General features: G+C 44.0%; 1 protein-coding gene across 1 annotated transcript in view; it reads right to left on the bottom strand.

Moving 5' to 3' along the window:
* The window catches only part of LOC138351063 (uncharacterized), a 148,458-nt gene that overhangs the window by 41,610 nt on the left and 84,812 nt on the right, over nt 1-22,036 (bottom strand). The window contains exon 7 of the mRNA XM_069302654.1: nt 8,310-8,473. Within this exon, the coding sequence (XP_069158755.1) occupies nt 8,310-8,473 (164 nt within the window). The remainder of the gene's footprint in view (nt 1-8,309; nt 8,474-22,036) is intronic.

Below are 22,036 nucleotides of genomic sequence, written 5' to 3'. Positions count from 1 at the left end.
AGAAGATATCATGCCAAACCTAACAGTAAATTGAGCCGAGAACCACATCACAACTGGGGTCATGGAACAAGACTCAAGCAGTCACAACGACCCACATCAGAGGGTGTCAACAATAAATGTTACAATTGTGGAGGAGACTACCCACACCAAGGTAATGTTTGTCCTGCTCAAGGTAAGAAGTGTTATGAGTGTGGAAAACTAGGTCATTTTGGTGCTATGTGTCGTTCTGCACTAAAGAAACCACAGTCAATGAATAAAAGCACTGTACGAGGATCAGGTCATGGGGGTCGAGGTGGTAAACACAATATTGCACCTCATATCCAGAATGTTAATAATGTACAGTACAAGACAACATTTCATTACAACCAGTCTCAGATGACAGTGAATGTGATTATACTTATGGAGTACAAGCAATCACAGAATGGAATGATCTTCCAAACAACCCAGAGACTATAGTATACATTGCTGGTATTTGTCTCAAAGTTCTCATTGACACTGGATCAAACATTGACACCATTGCTGAGTGCCACTATGAAAAATTTAAAAAACAGTTCCCAAAGCTTGAAAACTATAATGGCAAAGCTACTGCCTATGCTTCAAAGGTAGCCTTGCCAGTGATTGGAACTTTCACTGCAGAGATTAAGTCAAAGAGTGCAATGCTCACTACTACATTCCATGTTGTTAGGAATGCAAAGGAGTCTTTACTCAGTTACAAGACTTCAACCAAATTGGGGCTACTTCAGCTTTCTAATGCTGTAGCAGTGGAATCTGCAAACAATGTTGATGGTATTGTTGCCGAATTTTCTGATCGATTTAAATCCATAGGCTGTTATACTGATAACAAAGTACATCTGCATATCAACCCAGATGTAATTCCAGTTGCCCAACCACATCGCCGACAACCATTCCATACTCGCAAGAAAGTCGATGCCGAACTGGATAGGCTGATGGAACTAGATATCATTGAACCAGTAACAGGCCCAACACCATGGGTAAGCCCAATTGTCACTCCACCAAAGCTGAAGAATCCAGATGAGATACGCATTTGTGTGGACATGCGTGTTCCCAACAAGGCAATAATGTGTGAACGCCATCCTACACCCACTGTAGATGATATGATCTACCGCTTGAATGGTGCAACTGTATTCAGCAAGTTAGATTTAAACAAGGGCTATCATCAGCTTGAACTTGATGATGAGAGTCGCTTCATCACAACGTTTACGACACATCGAGGTCTGTATAGGTACAAGCGCCTGAGTTTTGGTATCAACAGTGCTGCCGAGGTATTCCAGCACATCATCAGCCAGGTATTGCAAGATATACCTAATGCTGACAACATGTCTGATGACATCATTGTTTATGGCCGTACCCAAGCTGAACACGACAAAGCTCTTCGTGCAACATTGCAACGCTTACGAGAAAAGAATTTGACACTAAGCCGAGCAAAGTGTGAGTTCAATCAACATAAAATTGAATTCTTTGGACATGTACTTAGCGACAAAGGTCTGTCTCCAGATCCTAAGAAAGTTGCAGATATCAAGAATGCTGCACCTCCTTCAACGTCCACTGAAGTACATAGTTTTCTGGGAATGGCAAACTACTGTTCTCGCTTCATTCCAGATTTTGCTACCATTACGAAGCCTCTATGTGAGCTCCTGAAGAAAAATGCATCATGGTACTGGAGCGATATCGAGCAAAATGCATTTGATGCTGTGAAAGATGCACTAGTAGAGAATGCGACTGCTGCGTATTTTGATCCATCAATGGACATTGAGTTAACAGTGGATGCTAATCCTGTTGGTTTAGGTGCTGTTTTAGCCCAACACAAACCTGGTCAACCAGATTCCAGAGTAGTAATTGCCTACGCCAGCCGTTCTCTCACAGATTTTGGGCAACGATACAGTCAGACAGAGAAGGAAGCTCTTGCTCTTGTATGGGGCTGTGAACACTTCAATGTGTATCTGCTTGGTGCACCCTTCACCACGATAGTCACTGACCACAAACCGTTGGAGGCCATCTTCAATAATCCAAAGTCCAAACCACCAGCTCGCATTGAGAGATGGGCTCTTCGTCTGCAACCATACAATTTACGGTGAAATACAAGCCGGGTGCAGGCAATCCCGCTGATTACATCAGTCGACATCCTGCCAACAGTTTCACCATCACCAAGCATCAGCAAGTTGCCGAGGAATATGTACACGCTGTAACCGGTGATGCAGTCCCTAAAGCTCTCACTCTTGATGAAATCCGTACTGCAACCCTAGAGGACCCAACTCTGCAAGCAACAGTGGATGCATTGACTAAGAAAAAGTTTCCACGCATCCCACCCTCAGGAGTTGACCAAGATGCATTCAAAGCACTTGAACGCATCCAGACAGAATTAAGTGTTACGTAACAACGCGACACCGTGCTGCGAGGTACTCGTATCGTCATTCCAGCTGTTCTCCAGCAACGTGCTCTGAAGCTTGCACATCAAGGACACCAAGGTCTTGTTAGGACCAAACAGCTGCTACGAGAAAAGGTGTGGTTTCCTGGCATTGATCGTCAAGCAAAGGACATGCATGATGCCTGTGTCCCTTGCCAAGCTGCAGTGGATACTTCAAGACCAACACCTCTACAACCTTCACCACTACCTGCTGCACCATGGACGGAAGTATCGATGGACTTCTGCGGACCACTACCAACTGGAGAGTACTTGATGGTAGTCATTGATGATCACTCACGTTATCTAGAAGTAGAAATCATCACTTCCACATCTGCAAAGGCTGTCATCCCGAAACTCGACAAGATCTTTTCAAATTTTGGCATTCCTGAAGTTGTCAAGACGGACAATGGACAAGACTTCGTCAACTTTGCTGAGCATATTGGATTCAAACACCGCCTTGTGATGCCACTACATCCTCAAGCAAATGGAGAAGTTGAGAGATTCATGCAACCTCTCATGAAAGCGGTACGCTGTGCTCATGCCGAAGGACGATCCTGGAAACAAGCTATGTATGCTTTTCTCAGGAACTACCGTGCAACACCACATGGAACACTGGGCAAGTCGCCTGGCGAACTTTTATTTGGACGTCCTACGAGAATCGCACTACCCGTCATGCCAGCTGAGGTAACGGATAAACGTCTCGCTCAGAAGGATGCACTAGCCAAAGGCAAAATGAAAATTGCTCATGATCAACGAACAAAGGAACAATTCATAAAGGTTGGAGATACTGTTCTCGTTAAAAAGAAAAAAGAGGGAAAGCTAGATATGCCGTATGATACAAAATATAAAGTGATTAGTGTAAAAGGAACTATGGTAACAGCGAGTAATAGAGACAAAGTATAACACGTAATATGGCTTATTTCAAAGTGATTCCAACTAGTGTAGAAAATGATGAAGTACAAAGTCGTGCAAAAGAAAAAGAAAAAATGAGTTATAACTCAATAAACAATTCATCAAGGGATGCTTTTGTATTTGGGGACTCTCGTCCTAAACGTCATGTTAAACGCCCTACACGATATGATGATTAATTGTGTTCCTATGTAATGAAAAGTATTTACTTATTATGTTAAACTAAATTTAATATTGTTTGAATAATGCAGATATCTCATTCAATATTTTGTAACTTTGTATTACAGTTTCTTTCATGTTTGTTTAACATTGCATACTGTATGTATTTTTAACATTGAAATCCTTTGTGGAAAAGATTAAGATGTTTAAATTCTTTGTGTGCTTAATTAATGTTAAATGTATGCAGTATCTCTTGATATGTTAATAACTTACTTTGTGTCAATAACTTTGCTTTGTGCTACAAGCATGGTAGACATCCTGTATTCATTCTTTTTAAAGAAAAGGAGGGATGTCATGTTCACAGAAATGGGTACCATCCGTTTTCTATGTGTGGCAGAGCAGACGCCAGAGAAGGTAAACAGAGCGTACAGGACGCCCGCCAAGCTTGGTAGCTACTAGTCATGTAATTGTTTATATACGTATTAAAGTCAGTAACTAAGCAATGACTTTATATCAACCCTACAACCAAGACTTCCTCAGTAACACACAAACACCACACCATTCATGTGGACTCCTGCACTCGTACCCTTTCCGATCTTGATCTTTCTCTCTGCTTGTTATCCCTTTACTTAGATTTCACGTGGCGGGTTCTTGATGACCTCTATAACAGTGACCATTTCACCATCCTTGTTACCTATTTCTCTTTTCACCCTTCTCTCTCCTTCCCTAGGTGGCAGTTTGCCAAGGCTGAATGGAACCTATTCACCCACCGTGCTACTCTCAACTGACCTCTCCACTCTGCCTAACCCTCGAGCCCTCCTCCTATTTCATGACACCGTCTTTGACGCTGCCGTCCGCTCTATTCTTCGCTCTACCTCCCGGGGCATGCGGAAGTGTGTTCCCTGGTGCAATGCGGAGTGTGCTCGGGCTGTCTGCTGTAAGCATGCAGCCTGGAAGAAACAGACGCCGACAGACGGCTGATTCTTTTATTTTGTTTCGGAAAGCAAGTGCAGTGGCCCGTAGGACCATCTGTACAACTAAGCATTTGCGTTGGAAATCTTACGTTTCCACCATTACGTCCGTTACTCCCCTACCGGAGATCTGGAAGAAGATCCGCAAGGTTGTGGGTAAGTTTGTTCCAGATATCTCGCCGGTTCTTCACTTCTGTGGTACTCTTGTGGCGGACCCAGTGCAGGTCACGACCGAACTGGGTTCCCACTTTTCTTCTGTTAGCTCTGGTTCTCATTTTCCTCAATCCTTCCTTCTTTGTAAGCCCGTTCTTGAATCTCGTCCCTTAGATTTCCACACTCGTCCGCCTTCTCTATAACGATCACTTCTCTCTCTGAACTTCAGTCTGCCCTGGCCCTCTGTGGTTCTATGGCACCAGTGCTTGGATGACATTCATTATGAGATGCTTCGCCATCTCCCTCCTTGCACATCTCAGTATTTACTGAGTCTGTATAACAGGTCTGGGAGTCCTTGTCAGTCCCTGAGAATTGGCTCGATGCCGTTGTACTTCCTATTCGGAAACCAGGATCTCTCGGGACATCCCCTAAGGACTTCCGCCCTATTGTCCTCACGAGTTGTGTCTGCAAACTCTTTGAGCTTATGGTAAATGTTCGTCTGATGTGGTTCTTGGAACACCATCACCACCTCTCCCTTTCTCAATTTGGTTTTTGCAAGTGCCGCAGCACAACTGAAGTCCTGGTGAACTTGGAGGTCTATATTCGTACTGATTTTGCTGCGAAGACCTCCGTTGTTGCCGTCCTCTTTGACGTGGAAAAGGCTTATGACACTACCTGGAGATATAGTCTCAATTTCGTTCTTTTGGCCTTTGTGGTCATCTCCCTCTCTTCCTCCAAAGCTTCCTCTCTCCTCGTTCCTTTCGAGTTATGCTTAGTACCACTCTTTCTGCCTCTTTTCGGCAACAGGAAGGTGTACCACAAGGTAGTGTTCTAAGCACTACTCTTTTTCTGGATGCCGTCAATGATCTTCTTTAATCCCTCCCTTCTGCCATCTTCTCCGCTCTTTATGTCGACGATCTGATGAGCTGACACTGGCTTCCTATCTCTCCAGGACCACTGTCTTCGCTATCTTGCACGGTCTTGCACGGAGAAGGGGGCCGAAACAAGGGAGCGCACCTCAGCAAGGGCAGCAGCTGAGAGGGAATCAGAAGCTAAAGAAACCTCCATTGCTGAGACAGGGGGCCTGACCACCGAAATGGAAGGGGACGGAGCGAGAGAGTCAGAGGTGGGAGGTGAGGAAGAAAGAGATGCCTCTTTACCTGCCGGGGAGGAAGAAGGCGAGGAGAAAGGCTTACGTTTCTGACTCAGAGACAGGTGTTCCAGCAACAACGTACTGGATGATAGACTCAATTGTCTCAATGGGAGAAGATGTACGGAATTGAACAACATGAAGATTGCTGGGAGGATGACGGACATCAGCCTGGACAGACAGGCGGCGTGGAGGGCCAAGAGACTGGGGGGAGGGATAGGAAGAAGGATTGGGGAAAGAAGACACAGGAGACATGGCAGACTGGGTAAGAAGGGTGGAAACTTCAGATAGAGAACTAGGAAGGGGCCCCTTCGGGACAGAACGTAAGGGAACAGGGGAGGAGGTGGAGGGCGTGTTCGGGTCTAAGGACTGGAAGCAGTTGTGAGACTGAGTAAGGTGGGAAGGATGAGGAGAGGTAGAATGCAACACGCGAGCAAAGGATACGCCAGCAAAAGGGGTGAGATGGCGAACTTGGCGTCTCGCTTCAGGAAAAAGCAGACGATCCTGGTGTTTCAAGTTGAGGACGGCTGCCTCAAATTTATAGTGTATACACGAGCGGGAGAAGGTAGGCTGGGTCTCGCTGCAATTGAGGCAGCAAGCCTGGGAAGAAGTGCACTCAGACTTAGTGATCATTGGCACCACACATGGGGCATAGATACACAGTACTTAAGCATTTGAGGACATTTGAATTATAGAGGACGGAAGGGCCCTACTATCAAAGGTGATTTTCACAACTCGAAGGGGATGACGGCGGCGACCACGAGGGGGTCGAGTGAACGTGTCCACCTGGAGGACAGAATGGCCTTGGGCTTCGAGGATATGTTTAATATCCTCATGGCAGTCTTTTAGATCTCTAACACCAGTTGCAACATGGTTCGGAAGGAGAACAGTGCCAACACTGGCATTTAACCGAACGTTTTTGGAGACACGCACAGGGGTCTCTCCAATGCAGGACAATGCAGCTAAGCGGGTAGCTGCATCACTGAGTCAACAAGGTATTTATGGAGTGAGAAATCGTCAGGTATAGAATCCAGAGGGAGATCAAAATATTTAGGCCACGAAGCAGGACTAAACAAGGATTGGTACGGATTAGTATGGGAAGGGATCGTGCAAGTGCAGCCATGGTGGGGTCGGCGTTGAGAACCCCCAGAGAGAGAGAGGTTAAAAGGTGCAGTATTTACAATGAGGGTCTGAGCCACGTTAGGGGACGTGGTGGTCACCGATGGGGGCGTATGGCTCGACCCAATCACAGAGGAGGGAGGGGAGCTGGGATAGTAGTCAGGAGGGTCAAAAGAGAAGCTAGGTCTGGGCCCAATGTAGCGGGGGTGACAGAGCCTTGTCTTCCAACACAGTCCGACTCGGGGGCTTGGTCGCCCACCCCACGAGCCTGAGAAGTTATAAGAGAAACAGTATTCAGCGACATGGAAACATGAAGTAATACTTCCATTCACGAATGTGCCCTCACACCCTTCACGGAGCAACAATTAAGAGGCAGGGCACCCAACAAGAGACATGTTGCTGATTTTGCCGGGGGCCCCCCCATGGGTGCATCGTGAGTATACACCCCACAAATGCCATCTTAAGAACCATCAGTCCATCGAGATCGGGTTCAGCGACGAGAGGAGGATTAACAATAAAAGGACCCCCCTCCCTCGCTCGAGACATTGGGTACTACAGTTCTACGGGTGCAAGAGTATGCCTCCTCAAACTCCCGGGCGTCAAAACAAAAGAAGGCCGAAAGAATAATAAAAACAGGCAAAAGGTCGGTGGAAAATTACAATTAGAAATAAGAAGAAGAGGGGGGGGGGAGAAAAACGAAACATAAGGAAAAGTTGTCCAGCATAATTTGTGAGGACAGCAGCAGGAGCACAAGGCTACAAAAGGACAGAGGACTGACCCATGGAGCATCACTCTCTGGCAGCCGCCCACCAAGCCCCCTCACGACAACAGTGGGATGGGCAGGGAGGGGGTATAACCATTTAGTCCACCTGGCTTGTAGTAAAGTCACAATATATAACCATTTAGTCCACCTGGGTTGTGGTAAAGCCACATAACCATTTAGTCCACCTGGCTTGTAGTAAAGCCTCAATATAATCATTTAATTCACTTGGCTTGTAGTAAAGCCACAATATATCCATTTAGTCCACCTGGCTTGTAGTAAAGCCACAATATATCCATTCAGTCCACCTGGCTTGTTGTAAAGCCACAATATAACCATTTAGTCCACCTGGCTTGTAGTAAAGCCATAATATAACCATTAATCCACCTGGCTTGTTGTAAAGCCCAATATAAACATTTAGTCCACCTGACTTGTTGTAAAGCCACAATATAACCATTAATCCACCTAGGTTGTAGTAAAACCACAATATAACCATTTAGTCCACCTAACTTGTTGTAAAGCCACAATATAACCATTAATCCACCTAGGTTGTAGTAAAGCCACAATATAACCATTTAGTCCACCTGGCTTGTAGTAAAGCCACATAAACAGTTAAATAAATATACACTAAGCCACTATGGGCAAAAATATGTCTAGTATTACCTGTTTATTTTGCCTTTAGTCTTGTAGTAAATCTGTCTCTTGTACTGGAAGGCGGCGAGGTTTGCCTCCATCTGGCTGGTGGAGCAGTTGACGTAACGCATCCAGTTACTGACACTGGCGTCAACCCCATCCACACATGTTCTCCCACCTCCTTGGCCACGAAGCTGCTCACATTAGTATACACACAGCATTAGTGTAATGATATACATGCCTGGCTCTCTGCTCACATATAATATACACACTGTATTACTGTAATGATATACATGCCTGGCTCTCTGCTCACATATAATATACACACAGCATTAGTGTAATGATATACATGCCTGGCTCTCTGCTCACATATAATATACACACAGCATTAGTGTAATGATATACATGCCTGGCTCTCTGCTCACATATAATATACACACAGCATTAGTGTAATGATATACATGCCTGGCTCTCTGCTCACATATAATATACACACAGCATTAGTGTAATGATATACATGCCTGGCTCTCTGCTCACATATAATATACACACAGCATTAGTGTAATGATATACATGCCTGGCTCTCTGCTCACATAAATATACACACAGCATTAGTGTAATGATATACATGCCTGGCTCTCTGCTCACATATAATATACACACAGCATTACTGTAATGATATACATGCCTGGCTCTCTATCTCAAATTATATCTATAATTTTATAGATTATAAAATTGATCTTTACTATATCTCTCTCTCTGTGCATCAAATTTGAATGGTCCCCAAGCTAACATGCATCAGAGAACTTTACCCCTGAAGGATTCGAACCCGGACAGCCAGGGCTCCATGCCCCTTGGTGTGTCCAGCACTGTTACCACTAGACCACACTGACTGTATGAGAGAATTGGAAGTCGTCTGACCCATATCCCAATTCCCAACATCTATCCCATTCCCATTGGGGGACCAATGGGTCTTGAATGGTCCCATAGGGGACCAATGGGTCTTGAATGATGCCATTGGGGGACCAATGGGTCTTGAATGGTCCCACTGGGGACCAATGGGTCTTGAATGGTCCCATAGTCCGGTCTTGAATGGTCCCACTGGGGACCAATGGGTCTTGAATGGTCCCACTGGGGACCAATGGGTCTTGAATGGTCCCACTGGGGACCAATGGGTCTTGAATGGTCCCACTGGGGACCAATGGGTCTTGAATGGCCCCACTGGGGACCAATGGGTCTTGAATGGTCCCACTGGGGACCAATGGGTCTTGAATGGTCCCACTGGGGACCAATGGGTCTTGAATGGTCCCACTGGGGACCAATGGGTCTTGAATGGTCCCACTGGGGACCAATGGGTCTTGAATGGTCCCACTGGGGACCAATGGGTCTTGAATGGTCCCACTGGGGACCAATGGGTCTTGAATGGTCCCACTGGGGACCAATGGGTCTTGAATGGTCCCACTGGGGACCAATGGGTCTTGAATGGTCCCACTGGGGACCAATGGGTCTTGAATGGTCCCACTGGGGACTATTGAAGCTTGAAGCACAAATAATACTCGCGTGGCCCAGCATGATGAAGTGATCTGATAATATATCTGAGCCCAAAATGGTCACTGAGAGCTGTCGGGAATTGGGTTAAGACTTCCAGTTCTTTTGTACAGTCAGTGTGGTCTAGTGGTAACATTACTGGACACACCAAGGGGCATGGAGCCCTGGCTGTCTGGGTTCGAATCCTTCAGAGGTAAAGAGTTTTCTGATATATCTCTATTTATCTCTAACTCTATCTTCTCTTTCCCATTCTGTCTCTCCCTCTTCGCACATTTTCCCTCCCTCTCTCCCTCCCTCTCTCCTGTTCCCTCTCACGTTAACCTAGCCATCCTCCCTCCCAGTGGGTGAAACATGTTTGAGTAATGTTGAATTTACATTATGTCAACATTATCCATATTGCATCAATGTGATTGAAGTTGCATCAATGTTATCAACGTTGACTCAACACTGATAATATTGTAATAAGTTGAAGACACTCTATGGACAGTGAAGCCCACATGTCATGCTTCATAGGACTTGTTGGTTGTCACAATAGAAGCCAATCCTACTTTAAGGGGGGCACGGGGGTCGTCCCCAACCACCCTATGACACTCCCCATACAGTTACACATCACCCTGCAAAGTTTGTTGAAGCTCCAAGTATCTGGCCCCAAGCATCTGGCCCCAAGCATCTGGCCCCAAACATCTGGCCCTAAGCATCTGGCCCCAAACTGGAGGCCAGATGCCCGAAGTGTCTGTTGAAGCTGGCCCCAAGCATCTGGCCCCAAACTGGAGGCCAGATGCCCCAAGTGTCTGTTGAAGCTGGCCCCAAGTATCTGGCCCCAAGCATCTGGCCCCAAACTGGAGGCCAGATGCCCCAAGTGTCTGTTGAAGCTGGCCCCAAGTATCTGGCCCCAAACTGGAGGCCAGATGCCCCAAGTGTCTGTTGAAGCTGGCCCCAAGCATCTGGCCCCAAGCATCTGGCCCCAAACTGGAGGCCAAACTGGAGGCCAAACTGGAGGCCTCTCTTTACCCCTTCCCTACCCCCTCCCCTCGCTCCCCCTTTCCTACCCCCCCCCCTCTCTCCCTTCCCTACCTCCTCCTCCCTCTCTCCCCCTTCCCTACCCCCTCCCCTCTCTCCCCCTTCCCTACCCCCCCCTCTCTCCCCTTCCCTACCCCCCCTCTCTCCCCCTTCCCTACCCCCCCTCTCTCCCCTTCCCTACCCCCCCTCTCTCCCTCCTCCCTCTCATCTCCCCCATGTTCTCAGGTTCGGGATCGTTCTCGACGCACACTCGAGAATTCTGGGTTTGAATCCCGTGCGGGACAGAAATGGTTGGGCACACTTCCTTTCACCTAGTGCCTCTGTTCACCCAGGAGTAAGTAGATAGTCAGCTTGTTGTGGGGTTGCATCCTGGGCGGGGTTAGTAATGCCACCTTGGGGGGTAGGGGGGGCCTCGATATAAGCCTAACATGTATGAACACACTCGGGCTTCCTGTCCCCCGACACAATGAATTATTATTATTATTGTTCCCCTCATGTCCCAACCCGCCCCACCAACCTCCACAGACAGACATTTATAATTATATAGAATAAACAGGATGAGTGACTGGTTCACGGAGTACCAAATCCCAGAAGACATTGACACATTTGTTGATGACCTTAATCACCACATTAAGCGCTGTCTCAGAGTTCCGCGCCCTACGCCTCGCCGCAGTAACCCTCAGAAGAAGACAATAAAATGGTATGAGAACGACTACATAAAGATGCTCTATGCAAATGTTAGGAGCATGAGATGAGAGTACCAGAGACATCCCACTGACAGCAACCAAGAACTGTTTAAAACTGTGTCAAGTAGCCAGGGAAGAGAAGATTAAAAAGCGGGAAAGACAATGGCTTGAGTTCACTAGCTCTATTGGAAGGGAAACATCTGCAAGACAAGTGTGGGCAAAAATTCAGATAGCTAAGGGGGGCAGAGCCCGGCCTGCGGCTCACAAAGACCCCCAGGGTAAGGCTGAGGAACTAATTCACAAGTGGAGTGATGCAGCATCCTCCTCCTCCCTCCCTGCAGAAGAAAGCAAAGAACAGCTCCTGCGACATGATGACAGAAGAATTAGGATAACAAGAGCACTGTCTAGTGATGACGAATATGGGGAGCCAATCACAGCCCAAGAAGTAAGGGGCGCTCTGAAAAAGGGTAAAAGTACAGCACCTGGTGAAGATGGCGTCACCTACGACATACTCAATGCACTGTGTGAAGTGTCTGGGAATCCACTACTCCACCTGTTTAACAAGTCATTCCTAAGTGGAGTGTTGCCCACACAATGGAAACACGCAATAATTGTTCCCATACCGAAGCCTAATGACCCTGGTAATTACAGACCTATCAGTCTCGTGTCATGCACTTGCAAGATGCTTGAAAGGATCATCCTAAACCGACTGTTGCACAAAATAGGCAGGTTAGGGGAGGGGGTCAATGGATTTGTTACAGGACGGAGCACAGCAAATTGTATAGTTAATTACTTGGCTAATGACACGGCTAGGTACTCTGTATTTGTTGACATCAAAGGAGCTTTCGACAAAGCACAGGGGATTGCGATCCTGGACGAGCTTGCATGCATGGGTGTCAAGGGGAGACTCATGAAATGGGTTGAAGACTACCTCACAGGAAGGAAAGCTAAGGTCTGCTTCAATGGAGCAGTCTCCAGAACAATGAATATGGAACTCGGGACCCCCCAAGGCGGAGTCTTAAGCCTTACACTATTCAATGTACTTATGAACGCCATTGCAAATATTGATTTTCCGGAAGGAACACAACAAGTGGGATATGCAGATGATGTCCTAATACAAGCTCCCACCTTGGGGAAAATTAAACAGTCCATTGAACTCCTCGGAAGGAAATGTATTGAGCTCGGTTTCACTCTCTCCACAAACAAGACAAAAGCAAACTATCATCACAAGAGGGGAGAAAATGAAGAACTACAAATTAATGGTGTAACACTTGAATGGGTTGACCACTATCGGTACCTTGGCGTCACTGTCGGCTCTAACAAGGGGAAGAAAGAGGAGCTCAACCAACTCATAGGAACATGCAAAAGTCGACTCAGGGCACTGAAAGCTATGACCTGGAATGGACATGGAGCCTCTATTGCCGTGCTTAAAATGATGTACACAGCCTATGTGCGCTCCGTCATAGACTATGCTGCACCAGTTTTATGCACCTACTTCCAAAGCGATATGAAAAGACTCGAAAGCATTCAGAATGAAGCAATGACAATCATTCTTGGAGTTCCAAGAACTGCCAAGACGTCTAATCTACGAGAGGAGTTGTCCCTCCCCAGTGTTAAAAGCAGAATTAAGGAGCTGAATGCTAAGCCTGCAATTAGGATAGCCAGAGATCCCCATTACAATGATATTGCTAAGAAAAAACTGAGCTCGGTGTTACTTACAGGGGGAAACAGGAGAAGCCAAAAATGGCATCACAGATCAGTCTGCTAACTCGAAGAGCTTCACCTGCTTGAGCAAGCCCGTGAGCTCCTGCCTGTAGAGAGGTTACCTCCCTGGGAGGATGACTCATGCAAGATCATCATCAATGAAATGGCAACGAAAAAATCCAACATGATACCACAAGAAATGAGGCACAAGTATCTCGAGGAAATTTATAAGGAAGCCGGAGATGAACTAGATCAAATCTACACTGACGGGTCATCTAATCCTGTCAATGGCAGGGCTGGTGCAGCATACACGGTAATCAAGGATAATACTTTCCAACGCAGAAATGAAGAAAAAGCGCGTATTGAGAACAATGCCTCTTCATCGCAAGCAGAGCTAACTGCCATTGTTATGACGTTAAGGTTTCTTGAACGGAACACTAATGGTGCAGTGATTTGCACTGATTCAAAAGCAGCACTTCAAAGCCTAAGTAAAAATCGGGCAGAAAATCTTGCAATAGTTGCTGAAATTAAGAGAGTTGTGAGAGTACTTACCAATCAGGGAAGAGTCGTCAAGTTTCTGTGGATCCCCTCCCATGTTGGAATATGTGGGAATGAACGAGCAGATGTGCTGGCTGCTGAAGCCGCTGAAGGAGACCATATTGAATATCTCATACCCAAGACTCTACTACAAATTAGAGGTATTGTCAGGCAACATCACCGTGACAAGGTAACTGAGGAAAGGAGGATAGTAGCACAAACCAGTGAATCTGTACGATGGTACAACGTGGTTGTAGCTGGCAATCCCAATCATTATGGACGAATAGGAGGAGGACGCGGGAGAGAATCAGTAATAGCGAGAATCCGTCTTGGATACAAATATCCATGGAGATACGGAATGGAAACAACTGTTGATCAGCGAAGCTGCAGAATCTGTGGTGAGAGTGATGGACACCGCTTTGACCACTATCTACGTGAATGTGAACACCTGAGGGACATTAGAAGTATGTGTAGAGTAATAAACCCCACATTGTTTGAGTTAGGAAAACACTATTTGACAAATATTGATACTGTTCTTAAAAGATTTCCCCCATTTTGCACCCGCAAGATAGCGTAAGCTTTTAAGGGTTGATAGATGTTAAACTTCTTGTTTGAGGAGCTGGACGTATGTTTGTTAAAGTGGACGTATTACGAAAATATGCAATAAATGAAAACTGGTTCGATTTCAATCAGACTTTTTTGACTAGTTGTGTATAAAATTGGGTTTAACTGGTGCAAGTCTGAGCATCGTAGCATAAATAGGAAGGGAGAAAACATATATTGAATTATGTGTCAAAAATGTTCCAAAATGGTCAAAAATTATCATCAAACACAAGTGTCAATTGAAATCATGTCTATGACTCTAAGCTGTCACAATAGCATATAATAAAGTATTTTAATATTTACTTTTATGCCCAACAAAATTTAAAACAAAAAAATTAAGTTTTTTTTTGACAAATTTTTTCTTATATTTTTTATCAGCCAATTTGCATGCAACTTATACAGCTTACACAACTTAAGCCTATCTGTAAGGATGCAAATTTTGGAGGACACTGAAGTCAACGTCAACCACAGGTGGCAGAATATTTGATCTTATTTATTGTCAACTAACATAAAATTAATTCTCTACTTTCATTTTTTCAATTTACATGAAATTTATACCTTGTATGTAGAGTTTACGTCTCTACAACAGTGTAGAGTTTACGTCTCTACAACACTGTAGAGTTTACGTCTCTACAACACTGTAGAGTTTACGTCTCTACAACACTGTAGAGTTTACGTCTCTACAACACTGTAGAGTTTACGTCTCTACAACACTGTAGAGTTTACGGCTCTACAACAGTGTAGAGTTTACGTCTCTACAACACTGTAGAGTTTACGTCTCTACAACACTGTAGAGTTTACGTCTCTACAACACTGTAGAGTTTACGTCTCTACAACACTGTAGAGTTTACACCTCTACAACACTGTAGAGTTTACGTCTCTACAACACTGCAGTTTACGTCTCTACAACACTGTAGAGTTTACGTCTCTACAACACTGTAGAGTTTACGTCTCTACAACACTGTAGAGTTTACGTCTCTACAACACTGTAGAGTTTACACCTCTACAACACTGTAGAGTTTACGTCTACAACACTGTAGAGTTTACGTCTCTACAACACTGTAGAGTTTACACCTCTACAACACTGTAGAGTTTACGTCTCTACAACACTCTAGAGTTTACACCTCTACAACACTGTAGAGTTTACGTCTCTACAACACTGTAGAGTTTACACCTCTACAACACTGTAGTTTACGTCTCTACAACACTGTAGAGTTTACACCTCTACAACACTGTAGAGTTTACGTCTCTACAACACTGTAGAGTTTACACCTCTACAACACTGTAGTTTACGTCTCTACAACACTGTAGAGTTTACACCTCTACAACACTGTAGTTTACGGCTCTACAACACTGTAGAGTTTACACCTCTACAATACTGTAGTTTACGTCTCTACAACACTGTAGAGTTTACACCTCTACAACACTGTAGAGTTTACGTCTCTACAACACTGTAGAGTTTACACCTCTACAACACTGTAGTTTACGTCTCTACAACACTGTAGAGTTTACACCTCTACAACACTGTAGTTTACGGCTCTACAACACTGTAGAGTTTACACCTCTACAATACTGTAGTTTACGTCTCTACAACACTGTAGAGTTTACACCTCTACAACACTGTAGAGTTTACGTCTCTACAACACTGTAGAGTTTACACCTCTACAACACTGTAGTTTACGTCTCTACAACACTGTAGAGTTTACACCTCTACAATACTGTAGTTTACGTCTCTACAACACTGTAGAGTTTACACCTCTACAACACTGTAGAGTTTACGTCTCTACAACACTGTAGAGTTTACACCTCTACAACACTGTAGTTTACGTCTCTACAACACTGTAGAGTTTACACCTCTACAACACTGTAGTTTACGTCTCTACAACACTGTAGAGTTTACACCTCTACAACACTGTAGTTTACGTCTCTACAACACTGTAGAGTTTACACCTCTACAACACTGTAGAGTTTACGTCTCTACAACACTGTAGAGTTTACACCTCTACAACACTGTAGTTTACGTCTCTACAACACTGTAGAGTTTACACCTCTACAACACTGTAGTTTACGGCTCTACAACACTGTAGAGTTTACACCTCTACAATACTGTAGTTTACGTCTCTACAACACTGTAGAGTTTACACCTCTACAACACTGTAGAGTTTACGTCTCTACAACACTGTAGAGTTTACACCTCTACAACACTGTAGTTTACGTCTCTACAACACTGTAGAGTTTACACCTCTACAACACTGTAGTTTACGGCTCTACAACACTGTAGAGTTTACACCTCTACAACACTGTAGAGTTTACACCTCTACAACACTGTAGTTTACGTCTCTACAACATTTTAAAAACAATTTATTCCTAGGTTCATTTATTGATTTATAAATATTTGGAAACATGAAATATTGGCATATATTTTGGGGGGAACTTTGACTAAAAGTTCTTTGACTAAAAAGATAAAGAGTAAAACTAAACATATTGGATAATCCTTGGTATAAAAATCCTTTATTATATGCAAATGTGATAGATGAGTGTCACAAAAATGATTTAATTTGAAAATTGTCTTTGTGGAGTATTATTGAAAATGTGTAAAATTCGTTAAACAAAAATCCTCCATTTCTATTTAGGGTGAGATACTGAAACTTACAACAGTTGCAGCCCGTCTTATATACAACTAGTAAAAAAAAGTTTGGTTAATATTAAACAACATTTAAAAACGGCGTAATACGTCCCCTTCTTAGTTAAAATACCAGTTTATTTTATGTGCTAAACTTTGTTTCATTTGTGCTTGACAGTATGTAGTAGTAAATGTGTGTGAATCTGCGCGTTTTTGCGAGAGGAGCGTCCCTGCACTCCAGGAGGGCGTGAGGGCCCACGCTGCACACACACACACACACACACACGGAAAAGGAAAAGGGAACATGTTCCTGAAAATTGTATATACCAACATAGATGGAGTGAGGTCAAAAACTTTGGAGTTGCAAGATATAATTCAGCTTAGGGTCCCAGATATTGACGCATTATCTGAGACGAAACTTGAAGGAAATATATTAAATGAAGTCATATTCCCAAGGGGCTATTCAGTTTGGAGACGTGACAGGAAAACTAGGAAGGGAGGAGGAGTGGCTGTGCTGGTGAAAGAACACCTGAAGGTAAGAGAGTTAATATTTGAAAACCCTCGAGATATTGACATAATGGCATTGCAGATCTGGAATCAGGATCATAAGCTGATAATTTTAAATGCCTACAGCCCACCAGCAAGCAACACGTGGACAAAGGAAGAACTGGATGACAAACGAGAGGGCCTCATAATGGTCATGAGAGAGATTATTGTACAAGCAGATAAAGATAAATCATGACTTTTGATACTGGGGGACTTCAACTTTAAAGCAATAGACTGGGAGCCCTATGAAGCAAGAACAGACGACTTTTGGACAGGCAGATTTGTGAACCTCATTCTGGAGACATTCTTGTATCAACACATAAAGCAGGCCACAAGAATGAGGGAAGGAGATGTACCGTCAGTACTGGATCTAGTATTCACCAGGAAAGAAGAAGAGATATTTAACATCCAGTACCTTCCTCCCTTGGGAAAGAGTGATCACGTCCTGTTAGACATTGATTATGCTTTAAGATATCATCTAGAAGAAAATGGGGACATTGAAACAGTTGATAAACTCGATTTAAGGAGAGGACACTATGGGGAACTTCGAAATTTTTTTATTGAGTGTAATTGGACAGAATTGTTGCTAGGCAGGGAAGTAAATGAAATGTATGACAAATTTTGCAAAATATACGATGAAGGCATAGAAACATTCGTACTAAAACAGAGATGCAGGGCCAGAAAACAGGATTGGTATAACAGAAATGGCAAGAGGGCAAGAGACCAAAAGACACAAAAATGGAATCAGTATAGGAAGAGGCCAAACCCCCAAACATACCAGCGATATAAAGATGCGAGAAACAACTATACGGCAGTAAGGAGAGAGGCAGAAAGAAATTTTGAAAAAGGGATAGCGGATAAATGTAAAACAGAACCGGGCCTATTCTACAAATTCATAAAGAACAAATTTCAGGTAAAGGATAATATCCAGAGGTTGAAAATGGGAAACAGATACACGGAAAAGGAAATGTGTGAAACATTAAACGAAAAGTTCCAAAGTGTGTTTGTACAAAATGAAATCTTCAGAGAACCAGACACAATAAAAATTCTAGAGAACAACATAGAGCGGATAGAGGTGTATAGAGACGAAGTGGAAAATATGCTAAAGGAGCTCGGTAAGAACAAAGCAGTTGGCCCAGATGGAGTTTCACCATGGGTTCTGAGAGAATGTGCATCTGAGCTCAGCATTCCACTTCACCTGATCTTTCAGGCATCCCTGTGTACAGGAGTCGTAGCAGACGTGTGGAAACAGGCTAACATAGTTCCAATCTACAAAAGTGGCAGCAGGGAAGATCCCCTTAATTATAGACCTGTATCATTGACAAGTGTAATAGTGAAAGTATTGGAAAAACTAATCAAAACTAAATGGGTAGAACACCTGGAGAGAAATGATATAATATCAGACAGACAGTATGGTTTTCGATCTGGAAGATCCTGTGTATCGAATTTACTCAGTTTCTATGATCGAGCCACAGAGATATTACAGGAAAGAGATGGCTGGGTTGACTGCATCTATCTAGGCCTAAAAATGACTTTCGACAGAGTTCCACATAAGAGGTTGTTCTGGAAGCTGGAAAATATTTTAGGGATGACAGGTAAGCTTCTAACATGGATGAAAAATTTTCTGACTGATAGAAAAATGAGGGCAGTAATCAGAGGCAATGTATCGGACTGGAGAAATATCACAAGTGGAGTACCACAGGGTTCAGTTCTTGCACCAGTGATGTTTATTGTCTGCATAAATGATCTACCAGTTGGTATACAGAATTATATGAACATGTTTGCTGATGATGCTAAGATAATAGGAAGGATAAGAAACTTAGATGACTGTCATGCCCTTCAAGATGACCTGGACAAAATAAGTATATGGAGCACCACTTGGCAAATGGAATTTAATGTGAATAAATGCCATGTTATGGAACGTGGAATAGGAGAACATAGACCCCACACGACCTATAAATTATGTGAGAAATCTTTAAAGAATTCTAATAAGGAAAGAGATCTAGGGGTGGTTCTAGATAGAAAACTATCACCTGAGGACCATATAAAGAATATTGTGCGAGGAGCCTATGCCACGCTTTCTAACTTCAGAATTGCTTTTAAATACATGGATGACGAAATACTAAATAATTTGTTCACGACTTTTGTTAGGCCAAAGCTAGAATATGCAGCGGTTGTGTGGTGCCCATATCTTAAGAAGCACATCAACAAACTGGAAAAGGTGCAAAGACATGCTACTAAGTGGCTCCTAGAACTGAAGGGCAAGAGCTACAAGGAAAGGATAGAGGCATTAAATATGGCAAAACTAGAAGACAGAAGAAAAAGAGGTGATATGATCACTACATACAAAATAGTAACAGGAATTGAGAAAAACGATAGGGAAGATTTCCCGAGACCTGGAACTTTAAGAACAAGAGGTCATAGATTTAAACTAGCTAAACACAGATGCCGAAGAAATATAAGAAAATTCACCTTCGCAAATAGAGTGGTAGACGGTTGGAACAAGTTAGGTGAGAAGGTGTTGGAGGCCAAGACCGTCAGTAGTTTCAAAGCGTTATATGACAAAGAGTGCTGGAAGACGGGACACCACGAGCGTAGCTCTCATCCTGTAACTACACTTATGTAATTACACACACACACACACACACACAGGTTTTGTGGTGAGAGCTAGTGAGGTGCCCCTCACTGTGTGAGGTTATTGACCTCCATATTGTTCAAGTGATTTGAACTGTAATCGTTAATTGGGTGAGTGAGTAATTATTCTTAGTGTATTATCCCATTTCCTGTGTTATAATAAATGTAATGTACGCACTTTGATTGTTTGTTGAGTCCCGCCAATTACAAAATGTGGCACCAGTCCCACGTGGTCACTCTTGTGTTTGAAGTGTTTATAAAGGCATATGGGTTCTACAACCCTGGTTTAAAGTAACATTACAATACTATAAGAAAGTAAGATCGGGTTTTGTGAGCCGTACTCTCGGGTACGGCCTTTAAGCTTTTGTGCCCTTACATTGAACCCATTTTGTTGTCTTTTCCTCTCTGGCCCTCTTACAAATTGTATTGAACCAATCTTGTTTTCTGGTCCTGCATATTATTTTTTTTGTATGAATGTTTGTGGGCCTTTGTCATATGCATGAACTCCACAAGTGGTCAGATGACTAACAAATGCTTTTTAATGTCAATAAATGCCAGACCTTGCATGTGGGGCACAACAGTCCACGTCACAACTACCAAACAATAAATGCCAGACCCTGCATGTGGGGCACAACAGTCTACGTCACAACTACCAAACAATAAATGCCAGACCCTGCATGTGGGGCACAACAGTCCACGTCACAACTACCAAACAATAAATGCCAGACCTTGCATGTGGGGCACAACAGTCCACGTCACAACTACCAAACAATAAATGCCAGACCTTGCATGTGGAGCACAACAGTCCACGTCACAACTACCAAACAATAAATGCCAGACCTTGCATGTGGGACACAACAGTCCACGTCACAACTACCAAACAATAAATGCCAGACCTTGCATGTGGAGCACAACAGTCCACGTCACAACTACCAAACAATAAATGCCAGACCTTGCATGTGGGACACAACAGTCCACGTCACAACTACCAAACAATAAACGCCAGACCTTGCATGTGGAGCACAACAGTCTACGTCACAACTACCAAACAATAAATGCCAGACCTTGCATGTGGAGCACAACAGTCCACGTCACAACTACCAAACAATAAATGCCAGACCTTGCATGTGGGACACAACAGTCCACGTCACAACTACCAAACAATAAATGCCAGACCTTGCATGTGGGGCACAACAGTCCACGTCACAACTACCAAACTGACAACACAACCTTACAAGAGACAGATGAAGAAAAGGACCCTGGAGTCACACTCCAACATTCACTACAAGTTGCACAACAAGTGGGAGCGGCAGTACAAAAGTGAACCAAACCCTGGGAATAATGCAGCGTACCTTTACCTTCAAGGAAAAGTTGTTCTCTGGTGCGGTGTCTCTGGTGCGCCCCACCACCTGGATTATTGCACCCAGGCATGGAGACCTCATCATCTTCACAAACACAGCTGCTCTGGAGAAGGTGCAACACCGGGCAACAAACATCATCCCAGAGCTAAGTCATCTCTCATATCAGGAACGGTTGAGGGCCTCAGGGCTAACAACACTACAGACCAGACATGACGGGGCGGATCTCATCGAAACCTTTAAAATACTGAACAATTGGAGTATGTTGATCCGGACAATTTCTTCATAAGCTCAGATGTAACACGAACGAGGAGCAACGGGTTCAAGCTCAACAAGCCACAATGTTGGATTGTAAACAGGAGAATCTTTTTCACTCATAGGTTTGTAAACCCGTGGAACCGCCTACCCGCCGAAGCTGTAAACGCCAAAAATCTGCTGGGTTTTAAATACAACTGGAAAAGATCATCAGGGCAAATTTGACAAGCCACTGGCTTCCTG

This window comes from Procambarus clarkii, chromosome 5, assembly GCF_040958095.1.
Source record: "Procambarus clarkii isolate CNS0578487 chromosome 5, FALCON_Pclarkii_2.0, whole genome shotgun sequence".
Lineage (NCBI taxonomy): Eukaryota > Metazoa > Arthropoda > Malacostraca > Decapoda > Cambaridae > Procambarus > Procambarus clarkii.
Note: the sequence above shows the minus strand (reverse complement) of the source record. Positions and strands in the feature narration are given on the sequence as shown.